Source organism: Liolophura sinensis, chromosome 4 (assembly GCF_032854445.1).
Source record: "Liolophura sinensis isolate JHLJ2023 chromosome 4, CUHK_Ljap_v2, whole genome shotgun sequence".
NCBI classification, from domain to species: domain Eukaryota; kingdom Metazoa; phylum Mollusca; class Polyplacophora; order Chitonida; family Chitonidae; genus Liolophura; species Liolophura sinensis.
This window is the reverse complement of record NC_088298.1, coordinates 11,661,787-11,688,324: the sequence shown is the minus strand read 5'-3', so window position 1 is coordinate 11,688,324 and position 26,538 is coordinate 11,661,787. Positions and strand designations below refer to the sequence as shown.

Sequence of the window (26,538 nt, the reverse complement as noted above, 5' to 3'; positions counted from 1 at the left end):
AGTAAAATATTCTTGAATACGTCGTAAAACACGAATCAAATAAATAAATAATACACCTGTCTGGTTTACGGGTGCTACACCTAGGCAGAGATTAGAAAACATCAGGTAAACCTGAAATTTGGTTTTGTAATAAGGTTGTAATAGTATTATTTCACACTGCTCCATGTCTCTAATTGCCAGTTGTTGTTACATCTTTCGGTGTAACCACATTAATCTTGTATGCTTGTTGCTGTTACATCTTTCGGTGTACCACATTAATCTTGTATGCTTGTTGCTGTTACATCTTTCGGTGTACCACATTAATCTTGTATGCTTGGGCCGTACTTAAGAATATGTTCACTGAGCACAACCTTACTTACTATCCATTTAAGAAGTGCCCCACAGACTAATTTACACATAATATATGTACCGTAATAAAATATGAAACTGTTACAGTGATAAGTAAGGAACAGCATAAATAACGAAATGTTTTTGTATCATCTTATTTAAAAGAATAGTCTCGTTCACCAAGAAAATGCGTTTTGATGATCTCATCATTAAAGGACTGCTTTTCATTTCCCAATTAAAGTGTAATATATTTAAGTGAAACTACTTATCCCATTTCCCAACAGCATTGTTTAGAGCTGTAGTTTCGTGAAGCCAGTAGTGCCATTTCCAAACAACATATAAAAGAAATTTATAACATATTTTGATGAAGAAACTAGGTTGTCCTATTTGCGTTTGACTTAGTAAAGCAAATTTCTCCACAACGTGGTTAAATAATATAATTTGGTGAAGCCACTGGTGCCATATCCCAACACATTGAATGATGATATATACTTAAATATACTTATATACTTGACCTATTACTTGGTAACGTTTCTCATTTCTCAAGAACCATGTTTTACGATATCGTTTTATGAAGGAACTAAGATGTCCTTATTTACATTTGACTGGGTAAATGGAATTTTTCCTCAACATTGTTCGATAATATAGGTTCGTGATTATTGTTTTAATAGGTATATAGTTTGGTGAAGCTACAGTCCCCTTTCCTAACAATAGTGTTTTTTGATATACATGTAACTTTGAGGAGCATTTAGCTAGGATGTGCTTTATTTGCGTTTCACTCATTGGTGTAGCGAATTTCGCTGGCTTTCTGCAGTTGTCAGGCTCTTGACCAGTGAGGTCATGTGTTCAGATCCAGCTGCCGCTTCGGGAGCGGTTGATCCAGGATCATTCCTGGGTCGAGTCACACCTAAGACCTTAAAAGAGGGAGTTGTAACTTCCTCGCTTGGCGTTCAGCACGAAGGGGATAGTGCAACTACTGGTTGACCCGTATCAGTGTAATGGCTCGGGCGGGGTGTCTTATTTGCATTCGGTAATTCATCTCAGTGCAGCAGCACTAGATGAAAGAGCGTTGGAAATACGTCCTGCATCAAGGAGGCATATTACATGCACTCTAAGGATTCCTTCGTCGTCATGTGACTGAAAAATTGTTACGTACTATGGGGTTTGTTACGCACGATGTTAAACCCCAAGCACTCTCTCACTCACTCGAATCCAGCTTGCGTTTTCGGCAGACGTCCACCTTAGTCCTATACAGTGAAACGTCTTGAGCTCGGCGTTAAACACCATTCGAATAATTAAATAAATAAATAAATAAATAAATACTACAAGAAAGAAGCCTAAAAGTAAATACATGTTGCTGTGGGCAGGTTTGTTAAAGGCTGGAATGAGTTTTACACATGTGCGTTCATCCGTCATCCGACTGCATGATGTTAACTGGTGACACATAACTGCTCACGTGTACACGTATGTTCTGATGAAATGCAGGATTCATAGCGACAGTGGACGTTATCGCTAACCATTTCCTCACTTACACGTTCAGGTCCAAGCTTCATGAAAACACATCTTTGCTGTTACGCTGTGCAGTGCTTATGAACTACTTCTTTTCCTTGTACGGGCGCGCAGCTAAAGGGAAAGAATGACATATTATACATCAACGCACCGCTTGGACGGTCTTGTTTCAGGCGAGGGTTCCCCATTTTGAAAAGGTGAAACTTAAATGACCATATGTAGACTCGTGAGCTTGACGGAGACATTTTTAAGGGACCCGAAAAGTTGACACATGCTCTAAATATGACGGCATGACAGGCACAGCTGTCAATGAGCTGTCATTGTGTACATGTATATGGACATCCAACCCTGGATTACAGGTATGTGCGTCTGCGCCTTATAAATAAGCTTTCCTGGCTGAACCTACATTTACAAATGGGTGTGTCCGCGTTTCGTGACGTAGATCGAGGAGCCTTATTAGCACGATTTATACCATACATGTGTTATCCTGTCTGCCGGTGAACTGGTTCTATCGTTGTGACACACACGACCGACTTACAGGCCTGTACTGATATACGTCTATGTATACATCTCGGTCCTATGTAAAGCTGGGTTTGTCCTCATACTTTATCGGCGGTGTTAGTAGATGTACGGCTCTGTGTGCCTCGGTTGTATGGTGTTTTGTACAGGGTTGATACACAAAGCATATATATGTACAGTGTATGTACCTGTTACAGTGTATGCACCAGTAGCACTTGAAGCAGTCTGCACCTGAATTTCTCAAAGGCTGTGTTAACCGTACCGTACGTGTGACATTTAACGTTTTTGAAGTCAACGATGGAGACCATTGTGGATATTGCTCCTTTCCGTTATCATTGGTCATGTACGTATTGTTATATGTGATGTGTGAAAATCGCTGGATTGGATCAGCGGACTCTCCAGTGAGTCGAACGGGGCTCAAGTTTCCCTCTGTGTCTATGATCTATGAATCGGATACCGGCAATACATCTATATGATGCCCTTGTGTAATGTAATCAACAGCAGGTATATGTACTAAAGAACACACTTGATCCACACTAACCGTAGTTGTCCTCGAAGTATATATCCAGGAATGGAGTCATATGATATCGTATGCGTTAAACGGATAGTGTTGATGTAATACGGTTCTTTGAGAGCACATTACAGTACCTGTGGAAGAGTCTACTTACTTACATACAATGAAGGTGTTTTCATTGGATAAAGCAACAGTATATTTATAAGGCACGACGAGGAACAAAGTTTCCAAATCTGTGAATATCTCATTGGAGAACATTGAGCTGTAGCTGCGTATACCTGTGGCTCATAGGTAGATAGAAGTCCATTTTTGCCACATATACAATGTAAACACACAGGTGTACATTGAGTGACAATTCTATGACGTAATCACAAATTATATGCTCGACCAGAATGACATCAGAGTTTACTGCGCGGAGGAAGCTACTTTAATTACCCAGAAGTCTAGTATACGCCTGACACCCATTATCATCTGCGTTGTGGTGACACAGACAAAGGGTTAGTTGAAGCGGAGGTCAGCAGGGACTAGCTTCACGTAGACTTATATCTGGATCACATGTGATCTCACGCTTCTGCTTAGAGTAAGAGCATTAATCATTACGCTGATAACAGGCCACACTGTATCCACTGCAAGGAGGGGTGCCCGTGTCCAATCTAGACTCAACAGTTGCTAGCTTCCTATTCAGTTGTTCAGCCCTGCAGTGAATGATTTAGGCGGATTTAGACGATAAATGGTCAAATCTGGCCAGGGTGAGACGATGCGCACAAAGGTGTCTACATCTGGAGCTGTAAATAGAGCTGTAGCGTCTGCAGAACGTGTGATTGGAGCCGTGTAATAACATTTACTGTCTCCTACTCGAGGCTGGGTAATTACTAGGCTAGAGGCAGCTAATGGCCGCGAATGTCATGGCGATACTGTCGTAACTGGACCTCATCGAGGTGTATGAAAGCTTCATAGTGTTGTGAGGTCAATCATTCGCTGTTGACACATTCATAACCAACATCTTGTGCACTCCATGGTCTATGTTTATACATTCGATCTGCACTGGAATTTTGCCCTATACACCTGGTATACATTTTAGCCCGCCCAAGGAGTATTGGTGACCATTTTTGCAAACTCCAATAATGTTTGATCATTAATAATGAAGTGGTGTGATATGAAGGATACGCCTGTCTCACCTGTGGGAGATCAATCAATTGTGGAATAATCGTGTTATCTACAAAAACATTGTATTGAGTGTTCGGAATTGGTTTTCTGCTCTACACAAGCTAAATCGCTTACGGACGGCGGAGAAGAAGCGTTTATTATTGGTAATGAATTTTCACGGGGTCCTGAGCTCACGAAGTGTGTTTGTAAATCAAAACGTACAGTATTGACGGGTGGGATTTGTTTGCTTCCTGGCTTGCTTACGTGAAAGCCGTCTTCGGATTTGGCAATGTGGATGTCTAGCCAGGTGAGAGGATAGCAAATCGAGCTCCCCAACGACATAGGCTTTGGTGCATCACCACACCTGCAGGCTCATAGACAACACCATCATCATCACAGGATGCTAGACCTTATCTCCGATCGACCGCTGTCAGCAGCTATAGAATATTCTTCCGAGCGTCAGCGAGTTGATGGTCGGTGCTCCACTACTAAATAGGCTGGAGCCAGTTGCTGGTTGATACGCACTTAGCCTGTGTCAGAAACTGTCATTGTCACAACTGGTCACAACTGTTGGGGAGAGGCTTCTAGGTAAGATAAGGTTCTTCCTTGAAGAAAGATTTCATCGCATTCCCGAGCGATACCAGATCTCCCGCCCTTTTATTCTGATTGGAGACATTTCTTTGCACGGTTACCAGTTTTTATCTTGTCAACTGTCCGAAAAGGCTTTATCGACTGGGCGTGAGGTCGCTGGATTCACATTGTGTTGGCATTGTGTTAATATCGCTGAAGAGTTCGCCAATTCTGTTTTGATCGAGACTTCTAACCATATAGGGGTGTGGACATTGCAGAATCTGTTTTAAGTACGCTCGTGACTCTCCCGAAGCTATCTTTAGACCTAATCGGTCACGTGCTATATGCTGCCCGCGCGATTTCGTTTTTCTGTGCAGATGTCGATGGTTTGGAGCTACAGTTAATGAGGGATTGCTCTTGTCGCCTTCCAATCATCGCTGTTATCCAGGGTCGATTTCCTCAATCGCGGTAACTTTGTAACAGTTGTGCTACGTTTGTTTATTTGATTGGTGTTTATTTGATTGGAGTGTGCTTTGTCCAACAGAGAGCCGAGTTTATGCTATGTTTGATAAAATGTGCTATGTTTGACAAATTGACATATAACGTCATCTGAAGATTGGCATGTGTAAATTTGTTTTCATTGCAGGTGTAACCATGTGTCTGTGACCTAATCGATTTTGTCCTGAATATTCGAGTCACGAGCTATTCATTCGTTGTCGTATGCCACGGGATATTTCTGAGTCTGTTTCAATTTTCCTGATTGATGCTGTTTCTGTGCTTACATACATAACTGTTTTTGTTTTCAATTGACGCGAGACATATATATTGTCACTTGAAGATAGGTTCGCCCTCTGACCCTGCCCGTATCGTGATGAATGCATTACACATTTTGACAAGGGGAGGGGCACTTAAAGCAATCACTCACGCTCGTTGCTTGGTAAGAATTGTGGTCGTACCTTGCCATCTTTCACCGCAATGTTGAAGGTTTGAACTGACTAAAGCTTAAGTTCTACTACTGCCCAGAATTCACAATCCCGGCCTAACGTTCGGGTGTCCGAAGATTGTAGACTGTTGGCTTCAATCATGGGGTGTATGCACACAACCGTAGAGATGCGCGAGGAAACTACAAATCAGGACAAGGAATCCTCCAACGGCATAAGCCACAGTCCTCGATTGTGCAAAATACACAACGACGTCCCTCAAAGTGACGTTAACGTCAACGTGGCGTCATTGAAGTTGAAAGCGCTTCAAGAAACTGCATTTGGCGAAGACAAAGAAAGATCTCTAATGTATCAAACGAATATATTGAAAAGTTCCGATTCTGTAAACACGGGGAGTTCTCTGTCATTGGCCGATTTGGAGACATACCGGAAGAAGAAATTTCCAAAATGGCACGGCTATCGAAAATGCAAATACTGTACGGACGAAGAGAGCTTACCTTCGTTGTTCATGTCGATTTGCGACAGCGTCAGTTTCGAAGCGAAAAGCGAGGCGTCAAGTACGGACCAGCTTTGCAAACCTACCGAGAAACGCAAGAAGCGAAAGGGCCAAATGGTACCAAGGGGACTTCCTTCTCGGAACAGCTGTAGAAACTGCAGCACCAAGCTGAAAAGAGAGGAGCCCTTGAAAAACAATGTCCCAAATAATGTCCAATCGGAACTGCATACGTCCAGATACATAAACCTTTTGGCTATGGTAAGTGGGATTTCTCTTCTTTGTATTTATCATTGCTTTTACATCTTATCTTCACGAAGAGAGAAGGCAAGAAAAAGTAACGGTAATCGGATTTCTCAATACAAAATATTCTCGGCGTATTACGTCTGATTCAGATCTCTTAAGTTTTTGGTGAGAGATGTGGCGGTATGATGGAGGGAGTCCAACTCTCGATAACTTCATCCAGTATTTCCTTCCACCTGGTCGTCATCGTATAAGCGAAATATTCTTGAGTACCGCGTTAAACACCAATTAAATAAATGAATAAATTTTATATATGTGCACAGAAATGTAAATTAGCTAAAGGCAAAGTATAAGTTAAATAAATGACACAAGAATTATGCATGCATATAATTTCTGTTCATGTCTTCGTCAAGACATCGCTGCAATAGGCCTTTAGCAATCCCAAATTTATGTGTCTGTTTTTCGTTTTCTATAAATAACATTTGACAGATTTCACACTACACTGCAATGAAATCAAGTGGTGTATATTCACCGACTTTGCCATGCTTCGGCGACGGTGAAAAGTAGGATTCGATCCTTTTAGCAAGGATTCATCCGCTAGCCTATATATGTAACCCCGGTTACAGCTTGTGGGGCGAAATGGCACAACGTCAGCTTAACTCTTCGAAGTCGTACTGGCGCGAGATTAACGACTTAAGCATGGTGTATATTGTAACAGCAATGTTCTTCATACGCAGAACCTTATCGGCATAAAATAATGCATGCCCAAACTGTGTAGTGTACTGTTCCTTTATGCCTTTGCTATGATGATTTGAGGAAAAAATGGTATCACAGTATTAATGTATTGCAAGAGAACAATGGTCTGTCGGGCTTTGAGCCAAGTCGTCATAACGGGGGAAAGGGGGGGGGGGGGGTGATTTGATTTTTGTGTTTGTATTAGTACCTTTGTTCAAGACAACAGGAAGAGCGTTCGTCCTTCAAGATGTAATCCATTTTGTTCAGTTCCACGCTCAGCACTTGGAGGAAAATAATTGCTGTTAGCATCCAGGGATGGCCCGCTTAAAGCTGTTACCTGAAGCTGCCTTTAATCCATGTTCATGGTTAAATGAAAAGGTTAATTTTATTCAAACATATATAAAACATCTCTTTTCGCCATGAGCAGAGGTTGTTGGTGTGATTACCTCAGGCAAGGTCTCTTCGTGTACTTTTAAACTTAATTCATTAAAATGCCAAACTGATATCTGAGATCCTATTGACAAACTGGTAACCCAGAATACTCTGCAAACAATATTTGTGCTAGTCTCGGCTAGTCCGATCCAAGCTGATTTATATTATTAGTGCAGATGCAAGGAATTATGTCTGGAATTGTGAATTATTGCCCTAAAATCAATCAATAGCTTACTGGTAAGGATTGATGTTGTGAATAATGTTTGTTTTTTTTTTTGTTGTTTCACATTTTTCGACATATTTATGGGGTTTTATTTTGCGGAATACATGGTAATGCTTTTTTATTGCTGAATATTTGTTATTTGTAATATTTGTAACGTCAAATTTAACCCAGTGAGACGGTTTGTCGGTTTTCTTTTATTATGCCATCGATAATGTCCATAAGGATTAAATTTAGATACATTGCTTAAATTTAGATCCACTCATCACGATCCAACGTCACCTGGATCTCCGCACTACGTGTATGTAGCATTATTACCTCTTTGTTAGGTGTCGACAAACCGTACAACCTTTCCCCTTTTCGCTCGTTTGTTTACCCTTAATAAATCATTTAATTGCACAAGTTTGGTGTACATAATTGCAGTTTCCAAGTCTGTATTAATATCCATTTAATTTTCGCATAGAAAAGTAATCGCTCTTTACTGACGAACTAAATTGTGTTACGGACCGACCTTCCATAGATTCTAAAGTAGCTGATTGAAGAAGACCTTTTCGATGGTTTGTGGTTGAAGTCGTGGGATGGTATAAGCCTACGTACCTGTTGCTGATAGAATCTCTATGGCCGTTATTATATTATTTCTTTACTTGGTGTTTTACACCGTAGTCAGACATTTATGATATTAAGTTTACGTCACTTTATGTATATATACATGTATAACAACACACCAGCCGTTTAAATATAGATTATTAATGAACGAATGATTATAGCTTACCGCCTCCTCGGAGAATTGCAGCCATAGATCTTTCGTTCATGTATAACCTATATTAACGGCTAGTGTGTTCATATACATACGTATATATGTTTGTGTTAAACATACAATATGTAAACTGATCGTACTGTATGTAATCATGATTTACCCTGCTACACCTAAAAAAAATGATCTGTTAATTTTAACAGAAAGTACCTTGTCCGAGCGAAGCTGGAATGTATTCTGTTGTTTTAACCTGATAATATGTTATATTCAAGATATCCTGTTAGTTTAGATAAATCATTGTGTTCAGTTCATAGAATGTATGTACTACATTCAAAAGAGTAGCCTGTCCAATAGCATAATACATTCTTGCATCACTCAATCAACTGACTTTTTTGTTAAGTTTAACAAATTATTTTTTTGAGACTAGCACTGAGTATCCGTGATGAGAACGAAAACTCGAAACTGCAGTCTACCGGTGTAGAAATTTGAGGTGGTTTTCTTGTTTAATTTTTCTCTTATACTTGTTCTCCACAAGTTCTGATGTATTGGGTACTAGTGGTAACAGATTTTTATTTAAACACCGTATGTTCATCGCTAAAGCTCTGTGTGTTTATTACCTTAAATTATCAAGGCCACTACTCAATACTTCAGGTATTGAGCAGAAGTTTTGCATATATGTGTCTCCTACAGATGAGCTGTTAGGTAGCTTTGCAGCAGATCCATTCTTTGCAACAGTTTCAAAACCGTACAGTTTATTTCGGTCTCAATATTTATTTTTGTATTTATGCATATCCAGCTCTCTCTGGTTCTATACCTTGTTCGATAATATGGCACCAGTTTGGAGAAGTCACTAAGTGTGGTGGTTTTTTTTTTTCCTGAAATAGGTTACCGTATTGGTGTAAGTTTTCAGGCAATTAATGATGGTTTTTACCTGATGTAATGTATGAAGGCCCCTGGAAGCATTTCATCTTTTACAATTTTGAGGCTTGCATTATTTCTCTACTTCTTTACAGTAACTTAATACTAGTATAATGTGACTCGAGGGTCAAACTTTTTTCGTTATTACCCAGTCTGATGCTCGCTATTTCTATGTTTGATATAATGCACATACATTCTGTATTACCATATTGCGCCACAATATAGCTGGGGACATTGCATATATTGAGTCTAGTCACAGTCATTCTTACAGTTATTACGGTCTTCTGTGAATTTACACTTTAAAATCTTCAAAGTCACGCTTTGTTGTCATTCAAGGCCTGTACAAGCCCATGTACAAGTTCTTGCCTTGCATAGAATAGTAACCCTCAATCCTCAGCCATTTACAATCACTGATACCCTGCATTACAAAGTAATGTTTTCTGATCTTCACAGGTTAATTTATAATTTCTGCGATGTGCCTCTAGACTGAAATACGTTATGTCAAATTATTATGAATTAAGTGTATTAAAATATTGAATTAATAATTGGTTTAAACGTATTTATTTCAATTGCTTACACAGGAAGTCATAGGCTTATATCGTGTAATATTCGTAATAATATATACATTGTAAAGTTTTGTAAAAAAGCAAAAATGGCATTTTGTTATTTGTATGAAAGTTGACAGGAATTGTTTACAAGATCGTGCACAAACATTGTATTTATATATACACACAGAAACATGTATACTGATCTGTGTATACATACGCACAAATCATAAACTCATACGCATATATGAATATTTATAAATAACCCGTACATACACACACATGCGCGTTCGCACGTGCCTGTGTGTATATACTCACAAATAAGCACATATACATCTAAAAGCACGTATATATGCGCGCGCGCAGCCACGTGTTTGCACGAACCTATTACACAACCGTAGCTGGGTGGCCGTCATGACGTGCTACAAGGTCTAATCGAGAGCTTTTACAATGTAAGTATATATAACAAAGTAGCTATCCCGTGAGCATATATATATATATATATATATATATATATATATATATATATATATATATATATATATATATATATATATATATATATAATATAATATATATTATACAATATATATATATATATATATATATATATATATATATATATATATGCACAAATAGAGGAAACAGGGTGAAAATTTTAAACATTAAAACCTTTTTGGTATTGTTAATGTAGAACCAGACTTCTAAACAAATCATTATATTCAGTTCAGTGGATAGAAGGCTACAGCCATAAAGGAGAGTGGTAGCAGAAATGTTGATGGAATAACCAGATTGTCTGATATTTTTAAGCATGTTCTCCCTCTGGACAACATATCTGCTACACTTTAAAAAGAAATGAGCTGCCGTTTCTAGCGGTTTGCCACAGATACATTTGGGAGAGTCAGTAATATAATTGTTATACAAATTGGCATTTAGCGAGATACATCCATTTCTTAATCTACACAATATAATATTTAAACATCGGTTTCCAGCATAATACTATGCTGGTTGAACTGGCGGATATAACATTTTTTCTAGAGCTATTTTGAATTCTTGATAATTTTTAATTCCTCTAATCTAATATGGCAAGCTGTTCCAGTCACGCACATTTTGTGGAAAAAAGATTTACTAAAGGTGGCTGTTCTACATCGAAAAGTTGTTAATTGGTCTGTTGATCTAATTTGGTACCGATTACCCTGGTGTGTTGGTAGTGGAAGCTTGTTTTCAAATACATTGCTAGATGCGTCCTGGAGGTTACGTTGGAAGAACAGCAGGCGATGCATGTAGCGTCTCTTACGCAACTGTATAAAGCCCGATTCTTCCTAGAGCAGGCTAGAGGCAACACTTTTGGTTTAACTAGTAATGACCCGTAGTGTGTTCTTTTGCTTGTTTTCTATGGTACTTATTTGACCTTCAGTAATATTGTCCCAAATTATATCTGCATATTCCAATGATGGTCTTATAAAACTTGGGTACATAATTTTTAGGCACTTTCGATTCAGACGATATTTAAGCGCTCTGAACGTGGATAGTTTATTACTGGCAGCTTCTATGAGTTTGTCTATGTGATGGGTCCAGTTTCCATTATTACCAAAAACTAGTCCTAAATGTTTATGTGATGTAGAATGGTTTATACTTTCACCTTAAAAGTTAAATACTAACTGTGACGGTTGTATGCGTCTTGAAACGGTAAGCGCTACATTTTTTTTCGCGTTTAACTCAACAAGCCAAGTTCTGGCCCAAACAAAAATTTTTTTTCTAGGTCATCATTTATAGAGCTATTGATGTATTACGATGTCAGTTCGTCGGATGTAACGTAAAGACAGGTGTCGTCAGCAAATAACTTAATTAATAATTTCATGCGGAAGGTCATTAATAAAAACAAGAAACAGTAAAGGGCCTGGTACAGAGCCCTGTGGGACTCCAGCTTTCAATGCTCTGAGACCTGACTGGAAACCGTTCAGTACAACCCTTTGTTGTCGATGTTGTAAATAGTCCGCAAACCAGTTGAGCATTCCACATTTTATTCCAAGTGACATTAGCTTAGCTAAGATGCCTTTGTGCCAGACTCGATCAAAAGCCTTGGAAACGTCAAAAAATATGAAAAATACTTCTTTCGCATCGTCCAGGGCTTTAACAATGCCAAAGTAGAGGTCAGCGAGTTGTGCTGTTGTTGACTTTGATGGTAAGAAGCTATACTGATTTGGAGATATTTCAGGACGAAGATGGCTAAAAACTGCTCGAAACACAACGCGTTCAATATAGCTTGCTAATACAGTTAAGCAAAGAAATTGGTTTGCGACTTTCGATAGTTTTGAATATAGGTGTAATGTTAGCAGTTTTCCAAGAGGAAGGATATTTTCCTGTTGTTAACGACAAGTAAAAAGGGTCCTCAGGATTGGAGAAATTTCCAGTCTGGCTTCAGAAAGGATTTTGGGGCTGATCCCGTCTGGTCCTGTAGCCTTGTTCGTATCAATAGACTCCAGCACCTCATGTACATCACGGAGTTCCACGGTAATACCTACTAATTCGTTATTGGTCTTAGGTGCAATTTCGGGGGTTTCCACATCTGAGTCGTGCAGAGAGCATACACTAGAAAAGAAGTCGTTCAGTAAGTTTGTCTTATTCACATCATCATATTCACAGGTGTTATTTTCCGTGACTAGAGGAGGGATTGGACCAACATTCGTGCTGCTATTTTTTAGGTGAGATTTGCAGAGTTCCACCAGAACTTACTCCCAGCATTTCCCGATTCTATTTTCTCAGTTACGTTTTGTTCATGGAGTTGTTTTGCTTTCTTAATCAGAGAATGTACCTAATTCCTTTGTGTTTTGAAAGCATTCCGATTGACTTCAGACGGAAATTTACGTGATTTTTTGTAGAGTCTGTTTCTGAGTTTTATTTCTGTCTTAATAGCCGTGATTAATAGCCATGGTTTATCGTTAGGATTAATTTTGATTGTACGATTTGAAATATGCATATGTGCTGAGTCTAAGATAGTATTTGAAGTAGTGAGCACATTTCGTCGACATTATCAACCGAGGTAATTTCCTTCCAGTCGACATTGGATAGAAAATTACTGTACCCCTTCCAATTTGCTGTATTATAATGCCAGATTAATCTCTTATATTCTTGCAACTTCGGAATTGAAGATCTTAAACATGCAAAAACAGGACAATGGTCACTGCAGAAGTTGGATATGGTCCCAGACTCCTATACCAGTCTACGTTTATCGAAAATGATCGGATCCAATAACGTGTTAGAAGAAGGTCTCGTGGGTTCGTTAATTAACTGATAACACATTCTAAATTGTTTCTTAGAACTTCCCGTAAACCTACTTCTGTTTTCGGAGGTCTATATATGACGTCAATGGCTGTGGGCGGTTTGTCGAATAGCTCCAGCCATATTATTTCCATGTCATTTTGCTCCAGATCAGAGTGACGAGAAAAAGATATCCTGTCGGACACATAAACACAGACTCATCCCCAAGCTTGGTCACGGTCACGCCTTAGAGGCCCTTTAAACCCGGGCATTAAAAGACAACTATTGGAACAAGAGAAGTAAAATGGGTATGGGTTAAAGCTATAACGTCGAAGTTGTTGAGATTAGCAAAAACTAAGTCCAATTTGTTTTTGAGGCCGCATATATTAAGGTGTACAATGGACAGGTCCGTGAAACAGGGTGCGTTTGGCGGACCCGGGTTCAGTTCGATATTCAGTTCAGCGCTAAAGATATTAAGAAAACGCAGTGGATAAAACGGAGCAAGTTAGTGTTCTGTAGCGTTAAGCAGTGCAAATTTCGTATCAGGTATAACTTCGTTTGTTTCACAAGGAGGTGAACGTTACAGACCTTAAAAAGAGGCGCTGGAAAAGGCCAATTGCCGCACGGTACTGCATGAGTTCATTACCCATTGTCAATATGTCTTGACAATTCACTGTTAAGTGCAGGCAGTAGCAGGTTCAAGACGGCCTAGTCTTTGATAAAACATACAAGTGTTGTGAGAAAATACGGAAAAAAAACAACAAAGCCGAATTACACATTTGAGCGAATTCGACAACTATCATAAAATAAAAAAGCAATTTTAAAAATTCTGCCGATATGCGCATGTGCATAGGTGCAGTGAAGATAAGTAGCATGGGTATGGAAGTGATTAGGACAGTTGATGAAGGTGTAAATATACATACAAGAACGAATCTGATTCTGTAGATGTGAGTTTTTATGAGGACACATCACAATATACATCAAAAGATACGAGGATAAATAAATGAATAAAATAAATAAATAAATATGTCCTTTCCTGTAAGTTAGCAAACTATCTTTATGAGGTAATGTAATGGAGAGTAGTATACATGTATATGTACAGGAAAATGTACACATATGTTGAAAGGGTTTACAAGGAAGGCATTGTTATTAAGACATCAGTGAAACAGACTACTTGCCTTATTCGTGAAATACATTGATATTCGACCGGATGATAGAATATATGTAGATCTTGCATCATACACAAGCCTCGTAGTATTTTGAGCTTAGGGGTTATCCACAAGAGATGTCGAATAAAGCTGGTGAAGGTTTACTCCAGGATGTTAAAGAGGGCACCTTGAAAAGCGTTCAAGGCATGTGTTGTGTAAATTTAGAACTTGATGTTTTCACAACAGTCAAGTCTGTATTATATAACTGCTTCTCTAGAGCACTGCCCATTAGTTCGCATGGCTAGGCAAACTCTGAAGACTGCAGTAACACTCACTGACAAGTACAAGGTAAATGTGGGAAGTTACATGTAGTAAGCAGACTTAAAACCAGCATTCGTCTCTCACCAATACGGTCGCTGTGAGTTCAAGACCAGCTCATGCTGGCTTCCTCTCCGGCCATACGTGGGGAGGTATGCCAACAACCTGCGGATGGTCGTGGGTTTCCCCCGGACTCTGCCCGGTTTCCACCCACCATAATACTGGCCGCCGTCTTGAGTACGGCGTGAAACACCAATCAAATAAATAAATAAATAAATAAATAAAACCAGCATTCAGATAGAAGAACGCATAAATAGGTCAAATCGCACTGTTCAGAAAAGGAGGTCATCTTCACAATGATTTGAGTTTTCTCTCCATTTTCAGTTTTCCGCACAAAAATATTGCCATCAAATGTCCATACTCTGTGAATTTTCCCTATCCTTTTCTGGGCGAGAGCTGACTTGAACAAGGTGTAGCGGGCCTTTGTGAGATCTTCGTTCACATATATCCTGGATAAAGAATCGTTTCTCCCAGCCTCTTACGCGCAGAAATAAATTCTTTCCTTTGTCGGTAAGTTGCAAATTTAACGATAATTTGTTGCCTTTCTCTGCCGACAAAGTGAGAACGAGCAATGTTACATTGCGTTATGCGTACATTTGCAGCTTTTGCCAATCTACAAACAGCATCGTCAGTTGTTTCACCATCGAGTAGTTGTAGTCCAGTAATTCTGAGGCTGTCTCGTCGGCTATACTGTTCGGCTCGATCGCTCTCCTTTTCTAAGTTTGCAATCTCAACTTGAGATTCGCGTAATTGGAGTTTCATAGATGACACTTCGTCAGAAAGATTATCGACCATTTTTGAATAAGTCTCTAAAAGTGCGTCCATCTCATTGATCTTCTGTATGGCGGCTTTCAAGTCTGATGAAAGACTAGTTATTTTTGAGTCACTCACCATGATTAGCTCGGCTTAGTGTTTCATTACAGCAACAACAGCCCGTGTCACCGCTTGTTCTAGTCTGTGTTGAATACGTTCATCAGTCAGAGATTCTAGATTTGCAGTCATCTCGGATGGATTGCACAGAGATTGAGAAATGGCTGGAATGTCGTTTCAGTTTGGGTTATGTAGAGGTTTTGTTGACATACGCTTTGTGTGTGCTCGACCGATGGAACTGGAGCCCTTACCGCCTGTTGATGATCTCGTGCATCTCAACTCTCCAATCACTTGCACGGGACTAACTGGGGGCGGTGGGTTATGAATCGTCGCCATTTTAGCAGTATCCTTAGCTTGCAAGTCAATGCCCAGAAGAATTTTTGCTCCACGTTGTTAAAGCTTTTATGTGTTGAAGCCAGATTTTCTATCAGGATCCTCGATAGTACTTCAGAACTCGACTCCAATCATTAGCAACAGCTGTTCTGCTTTAAACTACATTAAACACCTAAAAATGTTCGGAACTCACGACCTCATGTCTGCTGTAGCCGCCATGTTGTATTGCATTAACACTTGTTGGAATTGCTTAAGGTTAGGACAAGATATTTATACTTGGAAGCGCACAGCAAATAAGATCAGCCTACATTAACGCGGATGTCATAAACATATCTGGACTAAATAATTTACAGTCACTCTCGTCGGCGTTTTAAACTTTGGATATAATTGTATGTGGCGTTGTTGAGCTGTTCCTAATGCTGATTAAATCAGTAAATTTAAAATTTGGATATAGAGTTGCCGAAAAGCCAGGGATTCTGGGCTAGTGACCATACTGTTCGTCGTGTTGAATTAAACGGTCACATTGGCTGTTCATACATGAACTGCTGCGAACAAAGCGCAACTAAGATGCATATTTTGATCATGGACAACCTGTAAACTGACATGGTACACGATTCTATACAGAGCTCATTCATTCGCCTGGAATATTCCTTGCGGCGTACCAACATCATTGTAAACTGTTGACTGCTTCTTTTTGTATGAATCCATGCTGCGGTCGCTATGAGTTCAACTCCAGTTCAGGCTGGCTTTCGCTCCGGCCGTACGTGGGAAGGTCTGCAAGCAACCTGCGAATGGTCGTGGGTTTCCTCCCACCATAATGCTCGCCGCCGTCGTATGAGTGAAATATTCTTGAGTACGGCGTAAAACACCAATCAAATAAATAAATAAATAATTCCATACTGTATATACTTTCGTGGTTTGTATAGAACGATGTTTTGGTTTGTTTTTTTTTAATTTGTCTGGCCTTCTGGACCGTCCATTTTGGTTGACGGTTGGTATACGAATGTCTCTTTTGACGCCAAGCTCAAGACCTGTACAATATATAAAGATAAACGACCTTGAACGACCTTGTCTTCAGCGTGGCTAATTTACCCACGGTGTTCCTGCAGGAACATAGGGAATTTGATATTGCCTCTTTTAGAAAGCTTCACTATACGCGTTGCATGAAAGTTGTCATGGCGTTCGATTAATAGAGGACATACATCTCACCCTTGACACGAAATAGGCCTCCCAAATAAGCCTATCAAACTTCTACTCATACTTGAACGACAGCGTTCACAGCGGACGACACATCTGCCATGTTTATGTAAATATTTGACAACTATGTTTACCTTAGTCACGTGCTGGCTTCTTAACTTTCTTTAAGTCGTGTTTATCGGATTCAGTGATAGTAAGGTCACGCCAGAGTCCAACATACACACATCAGGATTGTGGCATTGCTCGGATCTTCAGAGCATTTACTGCACTACCGTTATGTTTCCGTTCTCGTTCATCTAACCTCGGCCTAGTTCGGTTTGAAAGCTTTCTACGAATGACAAGAAAGGGAAAGTTACTGTGTCTTTTCCTCAGCGCTTGAACCCTTGCCTTGTGTCGTTTAGAAATTGACTTACCCGAATTTCTGAGAAGTATTGTCGAGACTGTGTCCACCACAATTTGGCAGTAGTGGACTTTCCAAGATGTATAATCAAGACTTGTCCTGCAGAGTTTAGAACCAGTAAACGCTCTGAGAAGTGTAGTGGAGACCGTGTCATCCATAGTCTGGCAGGAGTTAGCTGTCTGAGAAGTATAATCTAGACTGTATCCAACAGAGTTTGGTATCAGTTGACAACGTGAATAGTATAATCCTGACCCTGTCGATTAGGGTTTGGTAACAGGTCAATTTCTCGGTGTCTTCTAGAGTTTAGCCGCCATTGACTCCTCAAGAAGTATAATCGAGAGTTTGTATTTCGGGGTTTGGTAACAGTGGATCGGAAGTATACTAGAGACTGTCATCCAGCCTTAGGTGGCAGTTGTCTCTCTTGGAAATGCCATCGAAATTGTTTATTTCGAAGCTTGGTAGCGTTTGACCGTCTGAAAAGTATAATCGAGATTGTGTATACTTCAGGATTCGATGGGCAGTTGACCGAGGCTGTGTATTTCAGGATTCGGCGGACAGTTAAGTCTGAGAAGTATATTAGAGACTTTGCCCTCCAAAGTTTGATAGCAGTTACAGTAACCTCAGTGTTGGTTTATTATATATCGAGTTGTTTGAATTAGAAAGGGCAGTGTGTTGTATATTATCGATGTTTGTCGAATTTTGTAGCGTGTCCTATTGCGACTTGCAATTGCTGAGGAATGTGGTATGAAGTACGTTATTATTAGCCCAACAAAGTGTGTAAATGGGTAATCTTCTTGCTGGCTAGACCGTCATATGGTTGCTGTATCTAGCTGAAATATTGAAGTGGCTTTTACATACCCTGTGAAATGGCACGGTGTAAGCTGTAAAACGTCTTTACTTATTTGATCCAAATTCAAAACCGTCATACATTGAGCAAGATAGAGCCCCCGCGCGTGTTATATACGATTTTCCTTGCTGTTTAAGCTCCTTAATTTTGTGGCGTTCTTGACAGATGCTCAGGTGGAAAATACCAACAGAAATGCTTTTCATACAGAGAAGATCTATGAAGATTTCTTTAAATGATTTTAGAAAACATAGACTACAGCTCCGCTAGTGAAACCATGGCAACGACATTAGCGTGATAGCTGGCAAATGGTCACACGTATCCATGGAAATCCTACTTCTCGTGTGCTTACCTGAGTTAGGTTTTTTTTCTAACTCTTCATGTAAATGCTAAAAGTAGGACTTACACGCCCCCTAGCACAATTTGTTAGTTAAAAAAACATACAGCGATGTTAATAGCAATTTATTATACGTCGCTAGTCTAGAATTACTCAAACTGCTGCGTTGGCGTCACATGAAATAAACAGTAACCTGAAAACGATGCACAGCGATTCGGCTTCGGGTATGTTTTGTCCACCAGCATAATCCCACTTTATGTAGATAAACAGTTAAAAAGACTACAGAAGGCAGAGTAAAGACCATTCCAGCAATGTATTATTCATGTTGAGCCCTAAAACCATTTGCGTGGAAACAGTTCTTTGTCTGCTCAGCCATTAACTGAAGAGTCGACATGACATAGAGCTTACTCTGTTAAGCTGCTCCTACAGTAACTTTTTCGTGCTCTGTGGATAAACCGAAGGGACGATTTTGTACAAATGGTGGTTGGAGGTATCCGGCTTTCCGTGTCACCGTGCTGTCAGCAGGAGATCGTCTGGCGGGGAATAAGCCTTGTTAAGAGTTGCGAGAACGTCTGTTTGGATAAGTCGTTAATTTATTCCTGGTAGTCTTGTTCTTAGGACACAAATAAGGGTATTCTTGTGAGGTGGTCTGCTGGAATCGTAAAGGAAATGAAGGTAGATAATTGAGTGATTTAATACCATACGAAATTTGAGTTCATTTAAATGTTTATTTCATCCATCGCTGGTTCAGTTGACTAACGCGTTGTTCTCGGCACAGATTATGCATGGCCCCGTGCTTAATTAAGCCCTAGGGTCGAGAATATTCTACTGTGGTTTTAAGTCAGTAGGTTTGTCACCTACATGTTAAAAGATGGACCTGCAAAATAAACACCATCGATTTTTGAGTGCGGCGTTTAAGACCAAAAAGTTGAACTATTTCTTCGGTTTCCCTGAACAAATAAAGGATAAAAAAAAAATGACAAGTACACCCTGGATCTCTTTTGACCTTTTTCTGGGTTGTATACACCTAAAGACTTATATCCATGTTCAAACACAACCTGATCAATATATACGACTGAAAAACTAAGCAGAATTGAAGCGTCTGGAATATCGATTGTACATGTATTTCTTTGTACACCGATCATTTTTAATATAGGCCTATCTACTCACTTAGCATTTTGCGGCTGTCCACTTTTATACCAATGTCTGGAACACGCCTAAACATGTTAGAAAATATTTTACTTTCAAGTGGAAACGTAAGCATGGACAGAACTTATCTTTTAGTCTCTAGACACGTTAAAATCCATGGAAACAGGCTGTGTTTGAGCGAAGAACAGCTGAGATCGTTGGACATCATCGAATCATTCACATAATATATTTTATCAGTTCCATTTCATATGTTCAGGTATGTCTCACAGTGAACCTTAAATAGATCCTGATTCAAAAAAAGGGACTCAGAGAGAAATGTGAGAAATTCTAAAGAGGAGTATTTAAATAGATCCTGATTCAAAAAAAGGGACTCAGAGAGAAATCTGAGAAATTCTAAAGAGGAGTATTTAAATAGACCCTGATCCCAAAAAGGGACTCAGAGAGAAATCTGAGAAATTCTAAAGAGGAGTATTTAAATAGATCCTGATCCCAAAAAGGGACTCAGAGAGAAATCTGAGAAATTCTAAAGAGGAGTATTTAAATAGATCCTGATCCCAAAAGGGACTCAGAGAGAAATCTGAGAAATTCTAAAGAGGAGTATTTAAATAGATCCTGATCCCAAAAAGGGACTCAGAGAGAAATCTGAGAAATTCTAAAGAGGAGTATTTAAATAGATCCTGATCCCAAAAAGGGACTCAGAGAGAAATCTGAGAAATTCTAAAGAGGAGTATTTAAATAGATCCTGATCGCAAAAAGGGACTCAAAGAGAAATCTGAGAAATTCTAAATAGGAGTATTTACTCCTGACCACCACGTTTGTACTGTTGACAAATCGATGCTGATAGGTGTTTCATCTTAACATCGTTATCTTGAGACGTTTGAGAGATGAAGTAACATTGGATGGGAGAATTAATTTACATTTAAAATCGGTGAAGACACTTTGTGGTTTTATATTTATATATATATATATATATATATATATATATATATATATATATATATATATATATATATATATATATCTTGTAACAGTTGTGAGACACCCCTTTCATCATGTTCAGGATGTTATGTGTTAAGTTTTGCCTTCTTTGTCTGCATGGGAGCTTCGATACTGATTTTAAAGTGAAAAATTAAACATTCCATGGTGAGATATACTTTAATACTGGCTAACATTCATGTGTGCTTTCGTAATTTAAATGGATATTAGTAAATTTCGACCATGCCTACTATTAATATATTCTTACATATCTCTTTGGGAACTGGTGTTTTGAGATGCTTTGGAAATGGGTCTTGCAGCTGTGGAGGTGGGACGTCCTTTTTTGGTATATACGAGTGGTATACGAATGTCGGACTTGTGTTATGCGACCGCTTGTGTTTTGTCTCCACAGAATGCTTTGGACCTGACTGCACCAGCCAGTGATGCCCTCCTGAAGAACCGGAAGAATGCCTGGGTACAATTGGCCGGACATCCGGGTAAGCCTAAAGGGGTCTTTATGGAGATTCCTGCTCAGGAAACACCTTTTCCTCTTCCTTTTATCCTTGGGTCTCATCGAAAAGGTTTCCCCTCTTACCGCATTTTAATATATTGTTATTGCCACAGTAATACGATCAATAGAACGTCCTCTCTTCGCCTAGCTACTACACGGACGAAATTGGTAGAAGCATTGTACATAGCATATTGTACTAAATTAAAAGTTTCCTCCTCTGGATGACGTCTAGGTTCATACGTGGATGCCTACTCGCGTAGCGGTCCGTGCAGGAAAAATTCAAGATTGGGTGACAGTAAAAATTTTGGCGAAGGTGATAATGATCTATACATGCACATTCTGTATTCTGTATATTAGCAGGAGGTGATAATGGGTTGCATACATGTACATTCTGTATGTCAACAGCAGGTGATAATGGGCTACATACATGTACATTCTGTATATTATCAGGTCGTGATAATGAGCTACATACATGTACATTCTGTATTTTGTGTAACAGGAGGTTATAACGGGCTACACAAATGTACATTCTCTATTGTGTATGTTAACGGGGTGATAATGGGTACACACATGTACATTCTGTATTCTGATGTTAACAGAAGGTGGTGATGAGCTACATAAATTCTGTATTCTGTATGTTAACAGCAGGTGATAATGGGCTACACACATGCACATTCTGTATTCTGTGTGTTAACAGCAGGTGATAATGGACCACATACGTGTACATACATAACAGTACACAAAAGTACTCTACCACACTTAGCAGAAAATCACTGCACCACACTTAACAGAAAAGTACTGCACCTCACAAGGTTCTTAACAAATCTCCTGTCTCCTGCTCAACGAACACGCAATCTCACGCAGTTACCCGTATTGTTGGTAGTGTTCCTGGAGTCAAAGCGGAATTAGACTCACATATTAAGCGGAGCTCCAGAGATTCTGGACACTCTGTCCATATTCACCTAAAAGGTAACGGTAACTCTTTTTAAAACCGAAGAAACCTAGAGTGACGGAATAATAGCTTGACAAAATTGTCACACAAAACACTCAGATCTCTAGACTATGAATCTGTCTTCTCTTGAGAAGTTGATGACCTTGAGGCTTTTAGGCCAAGTGATATTGGACTGAATACCTGAAAATTTTTCTTACAAATTTTTCCAACATTCAGACGATGATTTGTGTCTAAGAACTGTCCTCATGTTGGACTGCGGTTGTTTGAAATTCGTAATACTCATGTTTGGTAATGCACGTGTCAGACAAAACAAGTGTGAATAGAATTATCTGTGCTGGGCAATTGTCGTCATAGTCGCTTTCCGATCAGCCATCGATTTCACTAAGTACGACATCGTCATTCCCTGGTCTCGTGGGAAACCGTGAGCATGCAAGGTGTAAGGCATACATCTAGCATCCATCAATGTCATTGACATGTTTTACACTTTCCCTGCGCGACTGACCGTCGGAGCTTGGAGAATACAATTCGAAGTTAATTAGCAAATGACCTGTTCCTGTCATTTGATCAGTAAATTGTTGGATCGCCTATCGGTAGCGGGAATTTGCCAGACAATCGCTTTTCTGCTGAAATCAGTAGTTCATGTTGGACTGTGCATATTGACATTATCCCATTGACAATAAAGACAACTTTTTATGAATTCTAGTGAAACTACAGTACTTTTAGCACTGGAAGTCATAAAGTATTGTAATATTGCATTGTTATTGTAGCCACTTAGCAAACCCCCTGATATCGGTCCTGCAAAGTCGTAAGCATTTTACATTCCAAAAGATTTAAGAAATGGCATACGCATACCTGTCTGAAGTTTGCAGCTGTGAGACAGATACAGGTCTGAAAGACCTCTGTCTGTATGGCGACCATGATATAGAAAGTGTAGCGGTATCGTGAACATCCCCAGATATGACGTTCTCTTCGCCTTACGTGCAACAATGACACCTGTGTTATAAAGACTACAGCCTGAAGACTGAAATTATAGCCTGAAGACTGAAATTATAGCAGTAACGACAGCGTGATAGTTGACAAATGCTCACATGTAATCCGTAAAATCCTACTCTTGTCAGTTAACCTCAAGTAGGGGTTTATTTTAACTGTTCGTGCAAATTCTTAAATTGTAGCAGATCATAGGCAATATAAGCCACATCGTTAAGTACAGACATGATAAAATGTAAATTTCAAAACGAATATAAGACTACATCATGAAGAGTAAAACCAGGGCAGAGACGACAGTGTGATGGTTGGCAAATGGTCACACTTAACGAGTGGGAGTCGTCCTTTTGTCAGTTTAGCTCAGGTAGTGTTTTTATTCTATCTGTTAATGTCAGTGGAGAAATGATGGTTGGCAAATGGTCACACTTAACGAGTGAGAGTCGTCCTTTTGCCAGTTTAGCTCAGGTAGGGTTTTTATTCTATCTGTCAATGCCAATTGAGAAATGGTACCCATTTACACGCCCTTAATCACTATGGCTGAAGCAAAATTAGGTAAGGAAAAATATTGCAGTGATATCAATAACACTTTGTTTGGCACCATTGCTTTACTCCGGATGTTGTGATGAGGGAAGATAATTCCAAATTTTTTTCAATTCACTTGAAGTATTTAAATAGGATGGATCCTGTCTGACATGGACCTAGGGGGTGATTGTACTTATGGCATTTGTATATAGAACACGCGTATACCCTGTCTTATATCTCCATAGTGATCGATGGTATATATGGATTTCCACCGACGTATACAGACAGTCTGATTCATGATTATCATTGTCATCAGTTCAGTCAGTTCTCCCACAGCCATAGACAATACTACAGATCAAAGGCGTTTTACCAGATAATCAATATATCCTCGAGGAGCGCTTTTGAAGAATGAAATCCTTTGAAAATCGGTATACATGGCCTAATATTTTATCTGATGTTTTTATTATTGTTATTTTATGGGGGAAAAATTGTTGTTGTTTGCCTTTTTTTCATCATATTTGTACTGCTTCGCTGAATATTTCACTTATACGACGGCGATCAGTATTACGGTGGGAGGAAACCCGACAGAGCCCGGGGGAAACCCACAACCATCTGCAGATTGTTCGCAGGACCTTCCCCACGTACGGCCGGGGATGAAGCCAGCATGAGTTGGAGTTGATCACATTGGTGAAAGGCTGGCACGCTAATCACCTTGGCTACGAAGGCTTCTGCAACAAATTTGAAACTTTGAATTAGAGACGTACAGCGGTATGGGTTATATATTTTAAAACGTTTTTAGGGGCTTACAACAGAATGGGTGTCGTATTTGAAAACTGTATTAGGGCCGCACTCCACAATGAAAACTAGTGACTTGATGTCTTGATTCACTTTGTCCATTTCTCTATATGTCTACGTGTATGTCTCTTCATTTGTTTTTTGTTTTGTTTCGCTTTTTGATTCAAAGACCAAACCTGTTGCTGGATGTACATCATCATCGATTCTTCTATCTCAACATTTATACGAAATAGGCCTGTTTGCATCGATGTATCAATTAATTATGGCGTTAACGATCTAATCGATGTGCCTAAGCATCAGACACAATGCAAGGCAAATTCACGTGACTGACACATAAGGTCAGTTAGTTCTAGAGATTCGATTGTGTATGGATGATGTATATGGTATGTTCAGTGATTTGCTGGGGTTGGGGAATTACCTTCCGAGGCGTGTAGCTGGATCATACTTCCAGCTGTCAGTTGTTGACGACCTACCAAGGTTCTCGTGGACAGACAAATTTTCCGGATCTGCATGCACAAAGAGATGGTAGCTACTATCGATTGTAAACATTGTAAACAACGGAATTTACAATTGACTGTAAAAATAATAACACAAAGGAGCTGTGTCCTCGCTGTGCCCGGTTTCCTCCCACCATAATACTGGCCGCCGTCGTCTTGAGTTCGGCGTAAACACCAATCAAATAAAGAAATAAATCACTGTGAGAACTGTGGGACAGTTGTAGCTTTTCGAAGCTATGAACGCGATCATACGCAAAATTTGGCATTGAAACGTGCAAGTGAGTAGCATTGTCTTGCTTTCATTTTCAAAAGAGTTCTACATCATAATATTCAGATGCTAACAACAACGGCTAAAGCTGCGATCGTGATCTTTGTGATTTGCAATGAACTTACCAACCATTTGTACAGGCGGCCAATTTGATTAGATTATTAAAAAGTCAATTTTCGCGCCCCGACTGATCGCCGTACCGAGTCATTTCTTCCGAACTCTTAATAAATTGTAGAGGTGAATGTTTTGCTTAACGCGAGATAAATAGGCAGGAACATCTGAACAGTCATTTGTATCATCGCATGGAAAACCGTTTACTGTCCCTTGGTTTAAACATGTTCCAGGGACGTAGGAAGCAAATGGAAAGTAACGGGGGCCATTATCCCAAGCATTGAGGCGAGGGTCCAGGGGCCGCCAAGTCCCCGGAAGCTCTTGGGCCCTAATAGCCGCATTCGTGTTTTAAGAGATAAAAGTATCCATTCTCAAGGATGTGATGAAGAAGGCCTATACTGCACATTTTGGTACAGATTTAGTTTTCGGATCGCTCCCATATTTTACATGTATATACTTACTTGAAATGTACCGGCCCCGATAGTTGGTAGAGCGTCCGCTTCGGGAGCGGTGGATTCAGGGTCTATCCTGGGTCGAGTCACACCTAAGACTTTAAAAAAATAGGAAGTTGTAACTTCCTCGCTTGGCGTTCAGCCTGAAGGGGATAGTGCAACGACTGGTTGACCCGTATCAGTATATTGGCTTGGGCGGGGCGGCTTACTTTCCTCCGGTAAAGCGTCTCAGAGAAGCAGCACTGGATAAAAGAACGGTGGAAATCCGTCCTGCAACAAGAAGGCACATTACATACACTCTAAGGATTCCTTCGTCGTCATATGACAGAAAAAGTACGACGTTAAACCTCCAGCATTCACTCACTCAGTCACTCCATTAAAATACTGATACGCCCTATGTGAGTGAAATATTTACTCTCATACCGCATGCGGATAAACTGAACAGTGTTTGTTATACATTGGCTAGAGTAATTAGGCCTGTAGACAGCGAGGTGGAGAGGTGTTGGGGTCGTACGTAGGCATGCGGAACAACTATCCCAGTCAATCATAGGCGAGTGTCCACAGGCCGCTCAGGGCCCGGAATACAAACAGATGTACGGAGCACAAGAACACAAGTTCATCAGATCATCAGGACATTTTTAGCTCGCCTGCAGCTTATGTCATAGCCAGAGCATCGGCGCCCAATAAC

The 26,538-nt window shown here is 39.8% G+C and overlaps 1 protein-coding gene across 3 annotated transcripts in view; it reads left to right on the top strand.

Moving 5' to 3' along the window:
• The window catches only part of LOC135464631 (inositol-trisphosphate 3-kinase homolog), a 49,783-nt gene that overhangs the window by 6,778 nt on the left and 16,467 nt on the right, over positions 1-26,538 (top strand). For 2 of the 3 annotated variants that reach the window (XM_064742089.1, XM_064742090.1), the window contains exon 3: positions 21,171-21,255. In XM_064742089.1, coding sequence (XP_064598159.1) covers positions 21,171-21,255 — 85 coding nt within the window. Of the gene's footprint in view, positions 1-4,016; positions 6,281-21,170; positions 21,256-26,538 lie in introns of those variants that run through there. The other variant, XM_064742088.1, reaches the window with a different exon arrangement.